General features: G+C 43.7%; 1 protein-coding gene across 2 annotated transcripts in view; it reads left to right on the top strand.

The window, feature by feature from the left end:
• TNS3 (tensin 3) overlaps positions 1–22,622 on the top strand; it is a 592,547-nt gene that overhangs the window by 195,946 nt on the left and 373,979 nt on the right. For both annotated transcript variants that reach the window (XM_029589689.1, XM_029589690.1), the window contains exons 6-8: positions 1,553–1,724; positions 8,147–8,197; positions 10,543–10,665. In XM_029589689.1, coding sequence (XP_029445549.1) covers positions 1,575–1,724; positions 8,147–8,197; positions 10,543–10,665 — 324 coding nt within the window. In that variant the 5' untranslated portion in view covers positions 1,553–1,574. The remainder of the gene's footprint in view (positions 1–1,552; positions 1,725–8,146; positions 8,198–10,542; positions 10,666–22,622) is intronic.

Below are 22,622 nucleotides of genomic sequence, written 5' to 3'. Positions count from 1 at the left end.
CTTCTTCGGCGCATGGCGTCTACGGCCTGTCGCTAGCGCTTATGACCCCCTCAGCGCCTTGGTGACATCAGGCAGGAGGCGTGGTCAGCCACCGAGGGGGGGGGGGTGAAGTGACACAGCGAATTGGTCCGGGGCCGGGCTGGCTGAAGGCAAGCAACAAAGTAGCCTCTTGTAGTCAGAGGCAAGCAGCATACAAATCGATCTCTTGCTTTGTCATTGTGGGTATCCCGAAAAGCTGATCTGTTTGAGGTCCTTGAGTACTGGAGTAGCCTACCCCTAGGAAAGGAAGAATAGATGCACATGGAAACAACTGAAGAGAGGGATTGAAGGAAACACAATAAAAATAAAGGGGCAGATTTTCAAAGGGGTACGAGCTTAAGATATGCGCGTACCCCCCGAAAACCTGCCCCAAGTTCCCCCTGCGCACGCCAATTCTATGTTGAATAGGCTCGGCGCCGTGCACAAGCCCCAGGACGCATGTAAGTCCCAGGGCTTTCCGGGGGAGGCATGTTGCGGCGGCGCATCATCCGGGGCGGGGCTGCGGCATCCGAAACTGCTCCCGGGCCAGGGAATCATGCAGCCAGCGCGCACGAGTTACGCCTGTCTCGGGCAGGCGTAACTTATCAAACAAAGGTGGGGGGGGTTTAGATAGGGCTGGGGGGATGGGTTAGGTAGGGGGAAGGGAGGGGAAGCTGCGAGGGGGGGGGTGGAGGGAAAGGAGGCAGGCTGCGCGGCTCAGCGCGCGCAGGCTGCTGATTTTGCACAGCCTTGCGCACGCCGACCCCGGATTTTAAAGGATGCACACGGCTGCGCACGTATCTATTAAAATCTGGCGCACTCTTGTTTGCGCCTGGTGTGCCAACAAAAGTACGTGCGGGCGTACTTTTTAAAAATCTACCCCAAAGTTTACAAAGTCTAAATTTGTAAAAGAAAAAAAACCACTTTCTTTTTGAGCTTTGAAAGCAGATGCTTTGATTTGTGTGTATAAATAAGCCATAAGGACAGAGCCAAATAAAAGGAGGAAATTTTTAAATTTGTGGGTTTGTGATTCAATCCTGACAACACTTCCCTTGGGGAGCCTGATTCTGTTTGATTGTAAAAGCTAAACGGAGTCAGGCTTGACTAGTAGCTGGATAGGAAACCACCAAGGAAGACCATATGCTGTGAGCTGCAGCAAGCAATGGGCAAACCTGTGCTGTATTCTGTCAAGAAAAGATCAGAGGCAGTGCGGTGGGGTCCATGAACACCCAGCCCTCAACACCCATAAATGAGCAGAAATAGGATGAAACAATTAAATGAGGAAAACGAGAGACATGTGTGTTTAAAGAATGTGACAAAATTAATGCAAAAACAGAAATTTAACCCTTTGAAACTCGAGAGCCTTTACCCACGATATACTGAGCTGTCCAAGTAGGAAACAGCTTTTACAGACTCACATATGCCTACTCTCATGGTATTTTAGCCAAATTTTAAAAGCTCAGGTGACAATTGTAGTCATTAATGTATTTGTTTTATTTATTTATTTTTTACCTTGCTTATTGACTGCTAACAGAAGCGTGGACTTTGCCCACACCATGGAGGAAGGCTACGAGCTGGACCTTACCTACATCACTGAGCGCATCATAGCTGTTTCCTTCCCCAGTAGCTGTTCGGAAGAAACATACCTGCACAATTTGCAAGATGTGACACGCATGCTGAAATCCAAGCATGCGGACAACTATCTGGTAACGGCAGATTTTCTTGCTGGAAGTTCACTGCATGGACAATTAAAGTGCACTACTTTGTTGAACTGGGCTTGCTATGCAAAAATAGCTGGCACTGGGTATATAGTAGTAAAGCATCTTTTATGACAAGGGTTCCCAAGTTTGGTACTAGACAGCTGCAGACATTGCATACTTAGCAGATACAGAATACTTGCATACACTTGGTTCAAGAACTGGGTTAATGTTTATATATTTGGTTATCCCAGGACAAGCAGGATGTAGTCCTCACATATGGGTGACATCGGTAATGGAGCCCTATCACGGAAAACTTTCTGTCAAAGTTTCTAAAAAGCTTTGACTGACACTGGCACACTGAGTGCACTGAGCATGCTCAGCATGCTATGATCCCTGCGTCCACAGGGGTCTCCCTTCAGTCTTCTTTTTTCTGCTCTGCTGTAAGCATAGTGATTAGGAGCTCTGTGAGAAATTCTAACACTTTTTTCCTCATGAAAAGATTTACATTTTTACTTCACAAACACTTTTCCCTGCACGGGTCTCCCTTCGCTGTGGTTTAATTCGACGTTCGGTGAGTACTATGCCATATTTTTTCGGTCGGTTCCTGTCACCTTTCATGCTGCCAAATGACTGCGGCCTTCCCTCTCCCTATTTTTCAGTTAGTCACACATAGCCTGCAAGTGTACCTCTGTGACACTCTGCTTGGCAATTAGCGCTAGTGGGACAGGGACTTCCACGATTACCGGTGCTGCCACTGCCCCGGTAGATTCAGGTCCTTTATTTTCCTCGGTACCTTCATGCAGTAGATACCCCATCGCTACCGTCGGTACCCCCCTTCAGGCCACCCTGCATTTTTAGATGCCACAGGTACCCCTCCCCCTGCGGTACCCTGATGCCATCCTCCCTACATAGTTTCTATCAGTGCCAACTATGTTTTATCCATGGCACTGATTTATTTCCCTAACTTTTATTGGTGCTATCATTGCCTGGGTGGATGCCATCGACGGACACCTTGTCTCATCGCTGACATCCATAATCGGGTCGATCCCACCACTACCCGAGGCACTTCCATCATTGTTGGGGTCATTTCCATCGATGCCATCCTTTTATTATGGATGCCATTGATGCCAGGCTGTTTTCTGTCGATGGCCATCGATGCCAGGCTGTTTTCCATGCATGGCATTGATGCCAGGCTGTTTCCATCGATGCCAGGCTGTTTTCCATGCATGGCCTCATTGCCAGGCTGTTTTCCATGCATGGCCTCGATGCCAGGCTGTTTCCATCGATGCCAGGCTGTTTTCCATGCATGGCATTGATGCCAGGCTGTTTCCATCGATGCCTGGCTGTTTTCCATCGATGGGCATCCATGCCAGGCTGTTTTCCATCGTTGCCAGGCTGTTTTCCATCATTGGGCATCTATGCCAGGCTGTTTCCATGCATGGCATCGATGCCAATGCCAATTCCATCGATGAAATCCATGTCAACATTGATTCCATCGCTGCCCATGTTTGTGGCATAAATGCCATGGATGTCATTGTTGCCCGAGTCGATCCACTCGATACCGTTGATGCCTGTGGCCATACCGCAGATATTGTCGGTGCCCGACTCCATACATCGATGATCTCGACACCCACGTCGTTCCCATCAGCATCTTCTACGTTTTTATGGATGCGGTCATTGACTCCGTCAATGCCCATATCATTTTTTTCCGAAACCAGCGATGTTTTCGATTACCGTCAATGCCGACATAACACCGCCACATAATGCCCTTGCCTGAACACAGTGCTCCATGCTTTGGGTCCTTATTAAAGCCCGTATCAGGAGCAGAGCAGGCATGCTGACAGTCCATCATCGATCGCCATCCAGGACAGTGAGGGCTTCCACCTCGGCGCTGGGGAATGACCAGGTCGAGCACCGTGGCATTCATTGTCACCGACACGATGACCGTCTGCCACCGACGCCATCCAACACATTGCTGCTATCCTTCTCGATGCTGGACGATGCTCGAGCCGAGCAACATCACCACTGCCATCGGCACTGTTCCGCACAGTTTTGGCAGTCCTTCCTGCTCCAGAAACACCGGATCAAGATCCGCAGAATTCTGCACTGGAGTCAAGAGACATCGAGCCGCTGCGTCAATGGTTGGGTTCATGAGTTCGTTAATCGGCTCCCCTGTTCCCAGGCGTGCCCCACCGACATCGGTGCAGGATTCTGGCCCTCCGCTCATTCCGGTCTAAGCGCCAGCCACGCCCAGCCTTGTCTCCTCTAAACCTGTGCCACCATACCAGGTATCAGAGTTGAGGCGGACGTTGACATCCACAGGCTACCCCTCGAGGACTCCGGAAATCCATGGAGCCAGCAATCTTCACCGGCTCAGCCTTCGGCGGTTCACGTCGGATGGTAAGTACTCGCTTCTGCAGCATTCCCATTGAGATGTGTTCTCTAATTCTGGCCACATGGTTAGAAAAGTTCTAGGTCATGTACTTTCCAAGAACTGTATTAGTGTCACATATCACTATGTCAGCCACAATACCAGGAGAACCTCTCTTTTCTTTGGGATTGCATCAGGGCTTCCTCCCTTTTCAGCAACGTGGCTCTGTACTGATTAATGCTCTAGCTTTTGGTTCCTGTTCCTGTAAATTTCAGTAAGTACATTACCTCTATTCTTTCTATGTGCCTCATGGTGAGTCAACAATATTACAATTCCAAGCTCTGCCAGTGGCACCAGCTTTGACAACTGGGGTATTTCATTGAATCAATATCGGTGACTGCTGTTTCTCTATGGAGTCCAACATCATTCACGCTTTCCTTGCATGGACAGCTGCATAACCACAGGCAGTCCACTATCTGGGATTACTGTCACTGCTATAATTCCCTTATACACTTCTGGACACCATAGTCACAATGACCTTCCTGTCCAGCATCCGCGCAGACATTTTAATACATTCCTACATGTCCCTGTGCGCATATTCCATAACCTTAGCCCCCCAAAAAATTTTACATTATTGGGCTCTGAGGTTTTTTCACTATGCACTTTCTTCATAGACCAAAACTGCTATGAGTTAGATTCAGTGAAATTCCATTATCAGTGAGTCTAAGCTATTCAACCGCTTTCGTCCCTCTCTATATCACGGATTTAGAACCAAAATCCTAGTCTGATCCTGGCTCATGAACATAAGAACATAAGAAATTGCCATGCTGGGTCAGACCAAGGGTCCATCAAGCCCAACATCCTGTTTCCAACAGAGGCCAAAAACCAGGCCACAAGAACCTGGCAATTACCCAAACACTAAGAAGAACCCATGCTACTGATGCAATTAATAGCATGCTCGCATTTACTTCAGGTTGTAAGTTTGACCACAAATCTTCTCAACCCAATATGCATCTATTCCGCTCCAAGCAGTCCCACATAAACTTCCTGGATCTTGTACCATGAGTTATACCCTTATGCCTTCTAATACTGCCTGTGCAACAATTCCTTGTGCATACAGACAGACAGCATAGGGACAATGTGCTTTCCAACATACAAGCATGCACAACATCTTAGCTGCTCTGCAATGAAGCTGCACAGCTTTATCCTTAGCCCTTGCTCACTTTATGCATCCTCATGCCACTGATCTCAGACACTTACTGAATGCACTAGCAGACCATCTCCAGATAGGTCCATCCTCTCGAATGGTCTTGGACATGTGTAGCGAGAGAAATCTTCTAGCGCGGAGGTCAACCAAACTTGCCCTCTGCTTCCGAATCGAACCATACGGCGCACAGATTCTACTACCTACACATGGTTCCACTGCATTCCCATAGACGCCTTTCTTCCATCAAGGGCCTCCTAAATGTGTATCTTCCGCTACTTCTCATAGCCAGCACTCTTATAATGCTCAACCAGGGCGGAGATCACTGTTTCTCAGGCCCACGTCCTGCCCAACACCAGTATGCTTCCCATACTTCATACCCAAAACTCTCGTGAACCTACAACAGGACAGAGGAACAATAGTCCTCTTAGCCCTATACTGGCCTCGACAAGTATGGTTTCCCATATTCTTCGACCTCACGATCAGAGACCAATTCGCCTGGGCACAGCGCCCACTCTCGTAATTCGGAATCAGGACAAGTTGCGTCATCCTAACCTAACAACTCTTGCCTGACAGCTTGAATGTTGCAATTCTCCAACCACTTAATCTTTCAACACAAGTCTCTAAAGTTCTCGTAGCTTCATGAAAGCCTTCCGCACGTAAACCTTACCACTTTTAGTGGACTAGATTTACCAAGTGGTGCACACACAGGTTTTCAGCTTTTTTTCTTGCCCCACTCCTTCGGTACTATATTACCTATATCACCTTTCAGATTCTGGTCTCCAGTCATCCTCTGTAAAGGTACACCTAAATGCCATAGCGGCATACCACAAGGAAAAAGGGTATATGCCAATAACAGCGTAACCCCTAGTATGTCGGGTTATCAGAGGCTTACTTCACCTTAAGCCTCCCATCGACCATTGATCATTAAATGGGACCTAATTGTAATACATTCCTGCGACAAGAAATTTCTTACATAAAAAGTATTTTTCTTAGTAGCCATTACATCGGCTAGGAGGGTCAGTGAGTTGCAACCTCTCATCACATACTCACCCTACATAAGGTTCCTGCATGACAGAGTAGTCCTTTGCACTCACCCCAAATTCCTACCAAAAGTAGTAACAGATTTTCACTTAATCAGTCAATACTCACTTTCTTTTCAAGACCTCTCTCTAGCCAAGGAGAGAGAGTCTTATACACCTTAGACTGGGAGCGTGCACTAGCTTTTTACCTGAACCGCACGGCGATCCATAGGACATCCAACCAACTCTGTTTCTTTTCACAAAAAATGAACCAAGAGTTGTGGTATTACAACGGACTCTCTCCAACTGACTAACAGACTGTATCGAAATCTGTTGTGAAAAAGCAAAAATTCCTCTCCAAAGGGCAAGTAACAGCACACGTAGTAACGGCTATGTCTACATCAGTAGTACCCTATCGTTCAGTGCCCATTATTACCATATGTAAAGCTGCAACATGGAGTTCCCTTCACATCTTTGCAGCTCATTATTGCTTGGGCAAAGAAGAACGACAAGATTCGGCCTTTAGACAATCTGTCTTACAGAACTCGTTTCCAATATATTCCCAACTCCTTCTACATCCAACCTGCTGTGATTTTGGCTTCCTCATTTTTACCAACAATACTTCACTGTTGCTTCACTACAAAATGACTCAGCCTCTAGCTTGCTAATCACCCATATGTGAGGACAAGCATTCTGCTTGTCCTGGGATAAAGCAAAATTGCTTACCTTGTAATAGGTGTTATCCCAGGCAGCAGGATGTAGTCCTCACAGAACCCACCCGCCACCCCGCGGAGTTGGGTCCGATACGTTTTATTATTTTCTTTTATATTTTCGCTTACGCATAATGCTACAAACGAGACTGAAGGGAGACCCCTGTGGACGCAGGGATTATAGCATGCTGAGCATGCTCAGTGCACTCAATGTGCCAGTGTCAGTCAAAGCTTTTTAGAAAGTTTTCCGTGATAGGGCTCCATTACCGATGTCACCCATATGTGAGGACTACATCCTGCTGTCCTGGGATAACACCTATTACCAGGTAAGCAATTTTGCTTTACCTTGAAAAGATTTGTTAATTGCTCTCAGTGGCCAGAGATGAAAATGCCCTTATCTGAAAAAGGGGTACAGATCCATCCTATAGATTCGTTGGTAGGTCAGTGCAAACTTACTAACTTAGAGGCCGATGTTCAAAAATATGCTGGCCTCCTAAGTTAGGTCCCTAAGTTAGGAACAAGAAGCCAGGGAGGTTTCTTCTTTCTAAGAGCATTAAAACAGCAGTGCTTTTAATAACAAGATAAAAGGGAGCAATAAGCAGCCTGCAACTCAACTTACATAGAGACAGAAAGCAAAGAGAGAGAAGTATGGAAGCCCTAATAAAATGGGTCTCCAAACTCAGACCTTGAAGATTGCAGACCAGTTGGGTTTTCAGGATGCCCATAATGAATATACATGAAGTCTATGTGCATACATTGGAAGCAGTGTAAGCAAATCGTTCTCAGTCATTCACTGTGGCAATCCTGAAACCTGACGGTGTTGTGACCCTGAAGGACCAAGTTTTAGGGACCCTCTGCCCTAGTAACTCAAAACAGTTCAGCACAATGGCATGAAACATGTTTCCAACAGAGCTCAAAAGAAGTTTGTGTGTAGTTCACAGTATGGGATTGTTACAAGTTATCCAGTTTCGCGCTCTGAATGTTGGTATTTCTAGCACATTCTTTTCTTGCAGTATGTCTTATCACAGCTGAGATTAATAATGTGCAGAAAGCGTTTGTTGACTGAACGATCACCAAGTTCTTATGCTTCTTAATATTTTCCTTCTGCTTTTCCTGACTAGGTATTAAACCTTTCGGAGAAAAGATATGACCTGGCCAAGCTTAATCCAAAGGTATTTGTTTGTTTTACATTTATTTGACATGCCAACCAAACGCAAATGGTTATAAGATACCTTGGATCCCCTAGAAGATGCCACCTCTAATAAACTCCTTTGAAAGTGCCAGGGTCTTAGACATAGGTGCCAGCTGGAACAAACCAACCATCCAGCAAAACGTAGCAAGTTGGCAGCACGCCAGAGGATGCACTATACCCCCGAGGAGGTGTTGTGTGAAATAGCTTTTTGGCTCATCTCCAGCCATACTTTGCACCTGTTATTTAACTATGCAGATACATTTTTGGCCTTCTGTATGCTGCAAACTCTCTCTGGTTTTCTTACCATGATAGAAGCTGAGGTGTCTTTGTTCTGCTTCTTTCTAACAGGCCGATACAGTTTGGACGTGCGTTTTCGACACACTAGCTTTACCCCTTATACAGTAAGGGGTAATAGTGCGTCAAAAACGCGTGTCCATGTTGATGGCCCTATTAGCTATTCCCGTGCGATACATAAAGTAAAATGTGCAGCCAAGCCGCACATTTTACTTTCAGAAATTAACGCCTGCCCAAAGGCTGGCGTTAATTTCGGCCGGCACCGGGAAGTGTTCAGAAAAGCAGAAAAAATTGCTTTTCTGTACACCCTCCAACTTAATATCATAGCGATATTAAGTCGGAGGCCCCAAAAGTAAAAAAATAAATAAATAAATAAAATTTTAAAATCGGCCCGCAGTTCGGAAGATGGACGCTCAATTATGACGGCCTCTGTTTTCCGAACCCATGGCTGTCAGCGGGTTTAAGAACCGATGCCGGAAAAATTGAGCGTCGGCTGTCAAACCCGCTGACAGCCGCCGCTCCTGTCAAAAAGGAGGTGCTAGGGACGCGCTAGTGTCCCTAGCACCTCCTTTTACCGCAGGCCCTAATTTGCATAGGCCACCCTCCTGAATCGCGCACCCAGGAGAGTGGCCTGTTCGCGTGCAGGGAGAGCGGGCTCTCTCCAGCTCTCCTGCGTGTTTTTCTGTATCGGCCTGTATGTTGTGTTAGGATGTCAAGGGTAAAAAGTGATTTAGCCAGGTAAATCGGCAGTCTGACAGCTCCCCCCCTCCCCCGCCATGCCGCTGAAAACCAGCGCGATCTTGCACAGTACTCGGTTCTTTTAGTTGCACTGCAAGGACTAGAGGTTGGGGGAAGAAAATGCTGTGAGTAGATTTTTATTTTCAAAATCCAGGAGAACCTCTATATTCAGAGACAACTTTCAAAAGGAAAGGATGTTGCCCGTAGGTAGGGAGTTTTAAATTGACCTCCAACACCACCACCACCAGGAAGGTGGGAGTTGTCCTGAAGGGTGCGGAGAAGAAAAGCTGTGGTTTGGCGTGACGGCAGATGAAAGGTCAGCCTGAGGTTTGCACATGACCGATGTTCAATACAACTTAGAGCATGTTCCAGCTCTCTCTTTTCCCCTTACCCCCCATGCCTCTGCACCTCCAGCTCTGTGCATTTGAACTCCCTGAAAACCAAGTGCATACAAAATTCCGCTGAATGCTGTAGAAATCACTGTTGGGTTAATCGGTCAACAGACGGTTTAGCCTGGTAAAGCCTGTGCCGTGTATGTATGTGGATGGTGCACATGAGCATAGATGTATAAAAAAAAAAAGATATATATATATACCTGTTTGCTGTATACTCAGAGCTGCCTGAACTCGATGATGTAGGGCTTTGTGCCAGCTCTCCTGCTGGAATGCATTCAGTTTGACCCTTTTCTGACATGTCGTGTGATTGTACTTTGCAGCGTTGGTTCCGCTTGACCCTCATTTCTTTCTTATCCCACACTTAATCTAGTTTTGTTTTGAAGACTTTTCTTTTGGGTGCTAATCAGTATTTGAACTTTCAGAAGCTCAGTTTTTATGACGTTCAGAATGTATTTCTTAGCAAACACACCCATAGACTCTCTATTAATATTTCATCTCTAAAACTGGAGATCTGTTATCATTATCATGATTTGTTTAGCACATGCCAGATGATCTATGAAGCCTTGTTGTAACCTGCAGGTTAATGGACTGCCATAATGTCCACAAATGGTTTGATAAACGTATGTGTGGTAGATGGCTGAGATATGCTTTCTTTAAACGCTATAATGGAGCTTTTGATTCTTGGATTGATATATATGATTTTCATTGTGCAATAAGAAGTTGGATTCCAGTAATTAAATCTTGATAGTATTCTTCCTGGCTTCTTTAACATATTGGGCAGAATAAAATAAACATTTTGCCTCCGTTTTGAGTTGGATGCCTGCCAATGAAATTAAAGAGAGGAATGTTTTGTTTCCAGTAAAAAAATAAAAATTGAAGGACTCTTTTTCTGTTTCAGATTATGGATGTGGGTTGGCCTGACCTCCACGCCCCTCCTCTCGACAAGATGTGTACCATATGCAAGGCTATGGAGTCATGGCTGAACAGTGACCCTCTGCATGTGGTTGTAATTCACTGTCGAGTAAGTACTGTCTGTCAGCATGTTGTTTCTTTCATGCTTGACATGATGAAATATCAGTAAAAGGAAATGCATAAGAAAGCAGCTTGTGCATTGCACATGGCAATTGTATTGTCTGGATGCCTTATATTTACTCATTATGTATTTGCATCTATGTATAGGCTGGCATACTTTTGTATAGTGCTAAGAAGCACATTAAATTATTCCTGCCTATCTAACTACTGATGGGGAAGGTTAACAATAAGCAGGACCATAATATCATGTTACATTGCATTACATTGAACAAAGGTTCCACCCAAAGTGGTTTGTAACAAAGAGAATACACTAATCAAATACATCATCATCATCAATACAATGTGTTAATAAAATACAATCATAAATCTAAAATACTTCCCTAAGATGTAAATAGATCAGTAATAGCTGAAAACCATTAGTGTACTAGTGTTTAAAGTCCACTATGCGTTGTTTGCCTGGGTTTTCATATAATAATAGATCATGTAGTGATAATTTGTCCCGCTACTTCTTGCCTGTGGTAAATGCATAGTGCGTCACTGTTAAAAACAAGAAGCTTAAACCTAAATCTGCATGTAACTTGGCTCAGAAGCTCTGAAGTGCTTGTACAGACAGAGATCGAAATGTGGCAGCTTCCCATGGAGGCCTTTCTCTTTTGCCAATTTAAAATGCATGGGGGGAGTATAAGCCTGCCCCTCCCCCCAAAGGTCTCAGCGAGAGGCTAGGCATAGATGGGATGTCCTGCATTGCAACCAGCAGGCCTGCTGAGAGAAATCTGGGGCTCTGGTTTAGTACGTTTGCTGACTCCGGACATCTTTGAAACAATCCAGATGATCTTTGTTCCCAACAGAGATATCTATACTCTGTGATGTGCTACCAATTTCTTATCCAAGGGCTCTCCCCAGGTTTGCCCACTATATGCAATATTCTTTTCACAGAATAATTTAACAAGGGTCTTCATCCAGCACATCACTGATGATGCAACTGCTGCTGCCTGCCTATGCTTTTTTTACAAAACTAGACAACAATCCAATTGTGCTGCATTTCTATAAATTAAAACAAATCTTTAGGCAAATGATAGGAATATTTATTATATTTTCCTAGATTTAATGCTTAATTATTTATCATACTTCATATTTATTCTCTTTGGACCCAAGTCACCCAAATCAGCATTTAGAAGAATTTCTGGCAGAAAAGTTTTGATGGACTTTGGTGAATTAACAGTGGTCACAATCCTCTGTTTAAAAAAAGTGGCTCTCAGAGGCCCTGCACATCTCAGAAAAGTTTTCTGAATCCAAACTTAGAGGTCTACATTGAAAACTGTTTGCAATTACTTAATTTGTTGGAAAAAAAAAATTGCTTAGCTGCTTGTGTCAGAGTCATTTGCATGATGAAAACAAATGTGAAAAATGAAAAAGATTCATTGTCAGATTGTATGCTGCCTTTTTTAAATGTTTTGCCTCTTAATTGCTTATTCAGTGTTAATATGTCAAATGGAAAGTTAAATTCGAAGGAAATGCATGCAGTCCAGAAAGGGGCCACAAGATGGGACTGTTGCTCTGCAAAAGATCAACATTTTCAAGGTGCTTTTCATGGCAAGGGCAAGTAAATAAGGGGGAAAGCATCTTATTGATGTCTGATCAGAGGTGTTTGTAATATCGGGATCTGCTGAGTAAACTTTATATTCCCTGGAACAGGAGATGAGGCAGACAAGGGTTGGAACCAAAGGCCTACGGGAAACAGACCCACAAGGAGGACTGAGCAGGACAAGACATGTCCAGAATAAGAATAGGATTAGACAGGACCATGAGAAACAGGGTAACAGATGTTCAACACAGGCTAAGAGGAAACTAACACCAAGTAAGATATATATAAAACAAGACCAGGGAGAAACAGACAAGGAGACCTAATCAGGCTGCAAAACAAGGCAGAGCATGGCTACTAGGCCTGAAGGCCACAGAGCTGAGCAGGAAGTTCAAGGAGGCCACAGGACAAGGCAGGGGGAAGCCAAGGAGGCCACTGAACAAAGCAGGAAGACCACGTAAACCACTGAAGAAGGCATGAAGGCTGAGGAAGCAAATGAACAAGGCAGGAAAACTAAAGAGGCCACAAGCAAGGAGCAAAAAGAGAGCCATGGAGGCCAAAAAAGTAAAGCAAGGCAAGGTGGGCCATTGCAAATAACCAAGGTGACTCGATGAAGAGGTCTTGAGTTCTGGGAAAGGCAGGACTAAATAGGGCTGGTCCTGCTGCATCATAGGAGCATGAAGGAGGTGGCTAGCACAGGAAAGAGGGTGGTTCCATGAGGACCTCTGCTGGTGGGGAGCCTGCCTAGCAGCTCAGATCATGACAGCTCAGCTGTGTGTACAAGTTTACTCCTGATTTCACAAGGTATTTATCACACAGAAATGCACACACAAATGTGAGCAAAAATAGGTGCCTAGATTGGTGCTTCTCTGTGCAAATCTCATATTAATCAAGGCATTCACTGTTACTCTCCTGTACAGAGAGGTGTGCAGACTTTATTCATGTTTTCTTAACACCAGAAATTTAACTCCTGGTCATAGGTGGAGTAAAGTTTCTGGAGCTAGTGTTAGTCTATGGCACTAAGCCTGGAGTTCATGGTGCAGGGTGTTCTGCTCAGAATTTACATGCAGAAAACATGATTTTGTGCATAACATAAGAACCTAAAAAGTGCTATACTTGGTCAGACCAAGGATCCACGAAGGCCGGCATATTATGTCTGGCAATGGACAATCCAGATCACAAATACTCAGCAGATCCCAAAGGGCACAGAAAATATGGTTTAAGCACATAAATCATGTTTTATGTGTGCTAAGCATTTTTTCAGGTTAGCATGCTTTTTTTTTTTAAACGTAGCATTAGCATACTGCATCATGATTAAACACTTTTAGAAAATGTGCGCTGAAGTTCACTGCACATCTGTAACTCACATCTTATTACATCGGGCTTAAAGTGAAAAGCTCTTTATAAGTTCCAAATAAAATTAATCCGGTGGAAATTTTGCAGGAAAAATGTATGGTCTTTCATTTTCTTTTTCCTCTCTCAGAATTAAATTTAGAGTAGAAGTGGATACCACCAAATACTACTGCTCCTAATGCTCATCATTTCTATACCACCAGCACTAGACAGATACATGGACAAGACTGTCCCTTCTCCATGGAGCTTACAGTCTGGTCAAAACATACCCACAAGACAAATAAGAGGCTTCAGGAAATGTAATTATTATAGAAAACATCGGTAAAATCAACAGGCTGTGATCAGGGAGAGTCAGGGTTTAAGATTTAAAAGCAGCCTCAAAAAGCTTCAATTAGAGATCAGTTTGTAGCAATGTTTCTTTGTTGTTGATTAATGGCTGTCTTACTAAGACATGTGGAAAGCAGGATTGCCCCTCCTGTAGCTGTAAAATATTTGCTGTACTAATTGCCTGTCAAAACTATGTAAAAAAATATACTGATCTGTACTCTAGCACGATCTGGAAGTATATCAAGATAGATGCAGATCTAGCTAGGAAGAACTGTCATTACCATCAACAAGGGAAGATTTACACTCTGCATTCCAAACCTGCCTTGGTGACCACACTGCCAGCTGGGTTTTCAGGATACACACTGGCCTACAGCCAAAATGCTTCCAAAATGAATGTAGTCAAGCTTTACTAAATCTGGGTCATTGAGAACAAAAATAATGCTTAAAATTGTTCATTGGCTTTGGTTTACTAGGTCAGCATTATATGACCTTAAACTTGGGAATTATGGAGGATAAGTGAATAAAGAAGGGAAAGGATCTCACATTAAGTCAGAAATGGCTAATATACATCTTTGATTGAATCTGTGAATAAATCTGACAAAGTATTGCTGTTTCATCTGTGAATGGGATAGATCTGCGAGAGAGTCCCACTACATCAAGAGAGACTGGCCACTCGGACACTTGTTGGAGCCAGGGAGGAGAAGTGTTCAGCATCCAGCACTTTGTTGAATATAGGAAGATTGTGCCACCACCCTTACATGTCAAGTGGGTCTGAGGAAGAACTTTGTCAAGGCCATGGGCAAAATTTAAGCAGCCTTCAAGCTTCTTGATGGTAAATTTCCAAGCTTAAGTGAAGCTAAGGTAAAGGAAGGTGTCTTTGTTGGCCCTCAGATTCATGAACTTCTTTGAGATGATGCATTTAACCGTGCATTGTGTGGCAAGGAAAAGGCAGCATGGAAAGCCTTTCAGTGAGTGGTAACAAATGTTCTCAGACACAATAAAGCAGACAACTACAAGGAGTTGGTGGAAAACCTCTTCAAGGCATACAAAAGCAACACATCACTAAAGATACATTTTTTGTGCTCTCATCTGCAGTTTAGTGGGAAAAAAAAATCTAGCGCAGTGAGTGATGAGCATGGCAAGCGATTTCACCAAGACATTGCAGCAATGGAAAAACGGAATCAGGACAAATGGAGCCCTTCAATGCTTGCAGACTAATGGTGGACAGTGGCAAGATGTTTCATAGTAAATTTTATTTCTATAATTCTTTTGCTGATTTAATTTTTGAAGTGTTACATAAACAGGACAGGTGAAATATTATGCAACCATTAATACATGAAAAGACCTGTTTATGATTAAAACTATACTATCTACACAATAGACACAAATGTAAAATGTAGAATCTTAAATATGGAAACCACTGGTTTAATTATCACATTTGAATTCAGCATGTCCACATCAGTAATAAATTATTATTATTATTATTATTTTTGGTTTTTATATACCGGAAGTTCCTGTATACAATACATATCACTCCGGTTCACATTTAACACTGAAGTAGACTATTTCTAAAAATTTATATACCAGTGATATTTTAATGAAAATTCACTGGCAATAAATCTGCATACTTTGGAGCTCCATCATATACCAAGTTACCTCATGTATATTCACTGTGGATAAGCTGAAAACCCATCAGGCAGCAGGGTCGACAGGTCAGGTTTGGGAGGGAGGAAGAAGGAACGGGCTTTACTTGGGATATACCGGGTACTTCCAAGAGACCCGGACTGACCAATGTCTGAGGCAAGATGCTGGGTTTGATGGGGCAGTTGGTCTGACCTAGCTCGGCACTTCTTATGTTCCTAACACATCATAGATTTTGAAAAAGAATATTTCTACTAGCTATTGAAATCCATTTGTTTTCCAGAATTCATTCTTTAAAAAGCACCCATGCCAGAAATTGCAGAAGTGTTTGGGCTTGTTCTGACTGAGCCACATATTGAAAGAATAATACGGCAGCTGCACAGAGTTCTTTGCTGTTTGCTCTCTTGTCTCGCACTTTTGTTTCTCATGCAGACTACACGCCCAGTGCTACAGTATATTCTTTGTAGACTATGATGCCTTTTCTTGGGCAGACGTAAGAATTTTGCAAAAATGCTATTGGACTTGAGTTTTGGAGACCTTTACAGAAAAAGGTCATAGTGAGTGCAGGAGGGACAGTTTGACATTTTGTTTAAAAAAAAAAAAAAAAAGCCATTTGTGGCTCTGGCTTATGAAATAATTTTTTTCTTCTAACCCTTGAGAGATGAGCTTTTCTGGTTATGTTTTTATGCACATTCATTACATTGAGGTGCTGATCATGAAAATGAATATTTGTTCTGTTATTTTATTTTAATCACTTCATAACCATAACAGCCACATGTACTTTGCATATTTATTTCATCTTGCTCTTTATTGATGCATCTTATTACTTTTTGTGATCTTATGTTTTAACATATGTATTATCACTTTATTCTATCATTTTTATCTATTTCATTACTTACCTTGCTTACTTTATCTGTTTGATATTGTCAATTTTTACCTTGTAACAATGGAAACCGTTGTGATGGTTCCACTGAACGATGGTATACACAATCAATAAATAATGTTAGGTCCCTGGTTGTAGCCAAAGTTTGGCACCTAAATTTTCAAAATTGAGGCCCCTAAATTAGGGCCTGCTAGTCACTTGCCTAATTTTAGACTTCTAAGTTAGGTACCTAGCAGTAGAAATTACAGTAGCTCTGAGCACTTTTTTCTACTGACCTGTCCCCTCTCCTGCCCTACCTACATTTTTGGCACCTTTACAAATCTGCTTCTAAATTTAGGTGCTCAGATAGGGAGATTTTTCAAGTTGCAGATGCATGTGAGGTTTGTCCCTATATCACATAGCTCATGTCCAGAGATGAAACCTTTATGGTCTCAAAAGCTCAGGAACATTGTAATTTTGGGATAATTCTCATGTTGGCCCATTAAAAGGCATCAGACTTGCAAAGAGTCTAATCTTAAATCCCTGCTTACCTGTCTCTGACCACTGCCTTGTTAATGCCCTGAGTTTGTCACAATGGCAATAGTGACTTTCTGCTTCCTTTGGCACGCGAACATTTAGCATTGCAGGAAACAGGGAGGGATACGCGGACTCTGCAGGCCAGGTGGATCTGTGGGACTGACTGATGAGAAGCCGGAGGCTCATGGGCTCTCTAGCTGCTGCACACACTGTTTAAATGAGATTGTCTGGCCCGAATTTTAGAAACTTGAGTAGCCAGACTTATCTGCAGGGTCAGCAATCAAGGCAGCAGCATAAAAGTAATATAAACCAAATGCCAGGAATGTGCAGTGTCTTTGTCGAGGAACCCTCCCCGGCTTATTTTGGAAAGAGTTCAGGCCCATAGTTAGTATAATCCTATTAACTGTTCCATATTTTGGATAAAAGTTGTGCACGGTTTGGGTCTGGTTGGTAAAATATTTAATCTGGTCTAATCCATGGCCAATTAACATACCTTGGAACTTTTTTTTGACCCAGAGATGCTGGAATTCTAAAGGAATTGCCAGGTCTCCAGGCAGTACTGGAAAACTCTGGGTACCGTGCTGCTCCTGAAGAGGCCTGCGGAGGCCCTGAAGAGGAAGTTAGCTGGGCCCGCACAGGTTGAAAGGAAGAGTCCCATCTGTCATGTGGATAGGAAGGAGGAGTCATGTTAGCCTGCACTGCAGAAGTAGAAGGAAGAGTTCTGTCGCCCTATGCAGGCAGTAAAAAGGAAGTAGGAGACCCAATAGTCCCATGTGGCAGAAGGAGCAGGGAGGCCCAAAGGTGGAGGCTGCTGCTGGTGGATCCGGGATGGGGAGAGAGAGAATGACTGAGTGTGTGTGTGTATGTGGGAGAAGGAGAGAAGTGAGTGTGAATAGGCATGTGTATGAGAGAGTGTGAGCAGGCTTGAGAGTGTGAGCGGGCTTGAGAGTGTGAGTGGGCAAATCTATGAGGGAGTGTAGGTGAGTGGGCATGTGTGAGTGAGGGAGTGTTTATGAGTGTAAGGAAGAGTGCAAGTGGGCATGGATGTGTGTGGAAGAGGGATAGAAAGTAGAGCGAGCTTCCATGTGTTTTGTGTGGGGAATATGAGTGAGAATGTTATCTTTTCTCCCACACACCTCGACTGGTAGGCCATGATGGTGGTGTTGGACTGCTTCTCTCACTTTTCTGCAGATTTCAACCCCTTTTCCCTCTTCAATCCCACTCTTTTTCTTCCTTTGAAGCCCATTCCATCCCACCTATTAACTCCACTACCTCTCCGGGTAGCTGTCATCTATCAACCCCCCCCCCCCCCCTGATAAATCTCCCTCCTCCTTTCTCACTGACTTTGATTCCTGGCTTGCTTTCTTCATTGACCCATCTTTCCTTTTCCTTATCCTTGGTGATTTTAACCTCCATGTTGATGACTCCTCTAGTTCTTATGCCTCGAAACTCCTTTCTTTAACTTCTTCATTTGATCTCAGACTCTGCTCTACTACATTTACTCACCAGCATGGCCACTGCCTTGACCTAGACTTTTCTTCCAATTGCTGTCTCTCAGACTCCACCACCTCAGTTCTTCCGATCTCAGACAGTCACCTGATAACTTTCGCATTAAACCACCCTCCCCCACAGACTCGTCCAGTCACCTCTTTCACCTTTAGGAATCTCCAAGCTGTTAACCCTTGCATCTTTTCCACTGCTGTTTCATCTCTCCTTTCCTCCCCAACTTTGTCTGAATCTGTTGATGAAGCAGTTTCTTCTTATAGCACTATACTCTCTTCAGCTTTATACACTCTTGCCACACCTCTTACCTGTCCTCTAAGGTGCACTAAAGCCCCAACCTTGGCTTGCCCCAGAATTTGATATCTACGTTCCTGCTTCCACTTTGCAGAGCATCTCTGGCTAAAATCCTGTGCATATGCAGACTTCATACACTTCATATTCATGCTGACCACTTTCCAGTATGCTATCGCACTTGCCAAATAAGACTACTATGTCTGTCTGACAAACTCTTACATCCAACCCTTGCCATCTCTTTGCCACTCTCAATTCCCTCCTCAAACTTCCCTCGCCTCCCTCCTCTCCTCTCCTCTCTCTGCCCGGGCTATGACTGTCTACTTCCATGACAAGATTCACAAAATTAGTCTTGAGCTCTCAAATATTTCACCTTTACTTGCTTTGCCCCCACTTCTTTCCTCTACCCTTCCCCTGGCCGCCGCCACTCTGTCCTCCTTTCCTGAAGTCACAGTGGAGGAAATTACTCGTCTTCTCTCTTGCTTCAAACTCACTACTTGTTCCTCTGACCCTGTCCCCACCCGATTCCTCGGCTCCATCTCCACTGCAGACATCCCTTCTGTCACATCCTCAGTCTATCACTCTACTGTTCCTGCTGCTTTCAAATGTGCTATAATCATAACTCTTAAAACATCCTCACCGGATCCTACCTGTCCTGCCAACTATCGTCCCATATCCCTTCTCCTTTTTGCCTCCAAACTACTTGAACATGCTGTTCACCGCTGCTGTCTTGACTTTCTTCCATCTCAAGCTGTTCTTGATCCATTTCAGTCTGGTTTTTGCCCTCTACATGCAACTGAAACAGCCCTTGCCAAAGTTTCCAATAACCTATTTATGGCTAAAACCAAAGGTCTTTATCTGTCCTTATCCTCCTAGACCTGTCTGCTGCTTTTGACACTGTTGATCACCAGCTTTCCTTGCTTGGATTTCGGGACAATCTCCCATTGCACTTTTAGCATTTCATAAAAACATAAGGCTTGCCATAGTGGGTCAGACCAAGGGTCCATCAAGCCCAGTATCCTGTTTCCAACAGTGGCCAAATCAGGTCACAAGTACCAGGCAGGATTCCAAGCTGCTTATCCCAAGAATAAGAAGTGGATTTCTGCAACTCTACTTTAATAATTGTTAATGGACTTGTCCAAACCTTTTTTAAACACAGGTATGCTAATAGCTTTCACCACATCCTCTGGCAATGGATTCCAGAACTTAATTATGCGTTGAGTAAAAAATATTTTCTCTCATTAGTTTTAAACGAATTACTCTGGTGTTTAAATGTTTCCTCTGGTGGTTCCTCCTCTACTGCCATTCCAAAATCAATTGGTGTGCCTCAGGGCTCCATCCTGGGTCCTCTTCTTCTCTGCATACTAATTCCCTTGGTGCTCTGATTTCCTCTCCTGGCTTTCAATATCATTTTTATGCTGATGGATCCCAGATTTACCTCTCTATACCAGAAATTTCACCAGAAATCGTCCCAGATCTCAGCCTGCTTGTCTGACATTGCTGCCTGTATATCCCGCCTCCACCTGAAACTCAGCATGGCCATGAATGGAGCTCCTTATCTTTCTCCCCAAGCCCACCTCCCCTCTTCCTCCTTTCTCTGTTGCTGTGGATAACACGGTCGTCATCCCAATCTCGTCACCCCGTAACCTTGAAGTCCTCTTCAACTCCTCTCTCTCCTCTACGCATAGCCAAAACACAGCTAAAATGTATTGTTTCTTTTTAAGATTGCTAAAATCCATCCTTTCCTTTTTGAACACACTGCTAGAACACTCATCTCCTCCAGGCTTAGACTATTGCAACATGTTCCTCACAGGTCTCCTGGCAAGCCATCTCTCTCCACTGCAATCTGTCCTAAATTCAGCTGCATGACTTATCTTTCACCAAAGTCCCATGCTCATATAACTAACCCCTTTTCTGAAGTCACTGCATTGGTTCCCTATCTGCTCCCACATACAGTTCAAGCTCTTCTTTCTCACCTACAAATGCCTTTACTCTGCAGCATCTCACTACCTCTCCTCTTATCTCTCTCTTCATGCACTCTGCTCGTCGGATAAGTCACTTCTATCTGTGCCCTTCTCCTCTACTGCCAATTCCAGACTCTGTGCTTTCCACCTGGCTGCGCCGTGTGTTTTGGAATTGTCTTCCTGAACTGGTGCGTCATGCTTTCCTCTCTTGCCTTGTTTAAAACCCATCTAAAGACCCACCCTTTTGAAACTGCTTTTAAATCTTATGCCTGATAGTCTGCTTTTAGTCTTGTTAACTAACTTTCTGTTCCTTTTAACCATCGTCTTGATTTATGAAATACCTCAAGTCTCTTGTCTTGTATCTTTGTCTTATTAGATTGTAAGCTCTATAGAGCAGAGACTGTCTTTTTGTATGTTTGTACAGTGCTTTGCATGTCATGTAGTGTTACAGAAATGTCAAGTAGTAGAATGAGCATGTATGAGTGAGAGTAAACATGTGAGTGTATATGCTGAAAATAATCTAGCACTCATTGCTATTTGGATTCAATTACTGATGCATGGCACCTTGGATATTTAACAGGAATAATACAACAGTGTCATGTATACAGAGGTGATATTAATTATGTGGAAACTTTTTATTTTTAAATAAAGGTTTTATCACCTTTTTCACCAAACATTGCATTGTCTCAGTTTAGTTCTGTTTGCAGTTTAGACCACTAGAATCAGACTCTTGCTTCCAAATATGAGATCAGTCCTAGAAAAGGAGTTGTGAGGTTGGCAATAAAATATGTAGGGTTTCCAATTGGCTCCAGATATTCAGGACAGATTGATCCAGTCCTGGCTTTTTTACCCTATTGCAGGGCTTCCCAAACCTTTGCTAAGGACCCCATAGCCAGTCAGGTTTTCAGGATATCCACAATGAATATGCATGAGATAAATTTGCATATCCTGGAAACTCATTATAATGCAAACTCAACTGGCTTTGTGCATCCCAGGATAGATTTGGGAGCCCTGTCGTACTGTATGCAGGGACTTTCATATTGCATTTCCTAAGAAAAAAAAGACTACAAGTTCCCTGTATACAATGGGGTAAAAGGACTGGATTAGTCTGTCCTGAAAATTTGGAGCCAGGTGGCAACCCTAATCATGTGGGTGGACATGTCTCTATTCTCCATATGGCAGTTAAATTTTGAGGACATTTTGCCTCAAATCAAGTGCCTGAACATTGGTGCTTTCAGTCTTAATGGCTTGGCCAGATGCAGGTTGCTATGGGACTGCATGCTAGTCAGATGGGACTGCTTATGTCCATTTCTTTATAGATGAGTGCTTTAATATCATGACCCCATCTATTGCTAAAGAGTATTTCAAATATATATTTTCCTTCCTGAGGCAGATCATGGCTTGTCTCTGGCAACTTTTCCCTCCATGACTAGTATTGGCACGTTCCTCCCTGATTCACTGATTGTGCTCTGGCATATCTCCTCCATGAAAAATTACTTTATTTTCAGCATATATATTGTGTAGGTTCATTTGGTGGCTTTCTCTCCTTAGTGCTGAAATAACGGGATGATTCCCACTCAGCACTTCACTTCCTAGGAGCTGGTTGCATACCTCCGTTATTACTGTCCTGTCAGGCCTTCTAATTTCATCCGTGCCTGCTTCTCAGTGCCCTAGATTGTTGCCCCTACCCGATTGCCGTTCTCCTCATGTGAAACTTTTTTATGGGAAGGACCTCCACCTGAGCCTTTCATCCCCTATCTGAAATGGCATACAGAGAACGGGTAGCCCCAAGTCCCCAAAAATTCACATTAAACTGAATTCCATCTCTGCCTTTTCAGATCTGAATGACATCAGCCCAGCTAGGATAAAACAGCCAGCACAACCCA

This window comes from Rhinatrema bivittatum, chromosome 2 (assembly GCF_901001135.1).
Source record: "Rhinatrema bivittatum chromosome 2, aRhiBiv1.1, whole genome shotgun sequence".
NCBI lineage: Eukaryota > Metazoa > Chordata > Amphibia > Gymnophiona > Rhinatrematidae > Rhinatrema > Rhinatrema bivittatum.
The sequence above is the reverse complement of the archived record's forward strand: the minus strand, read 5'-3'. Positions and strand labels throughout refer to the sequence as shown.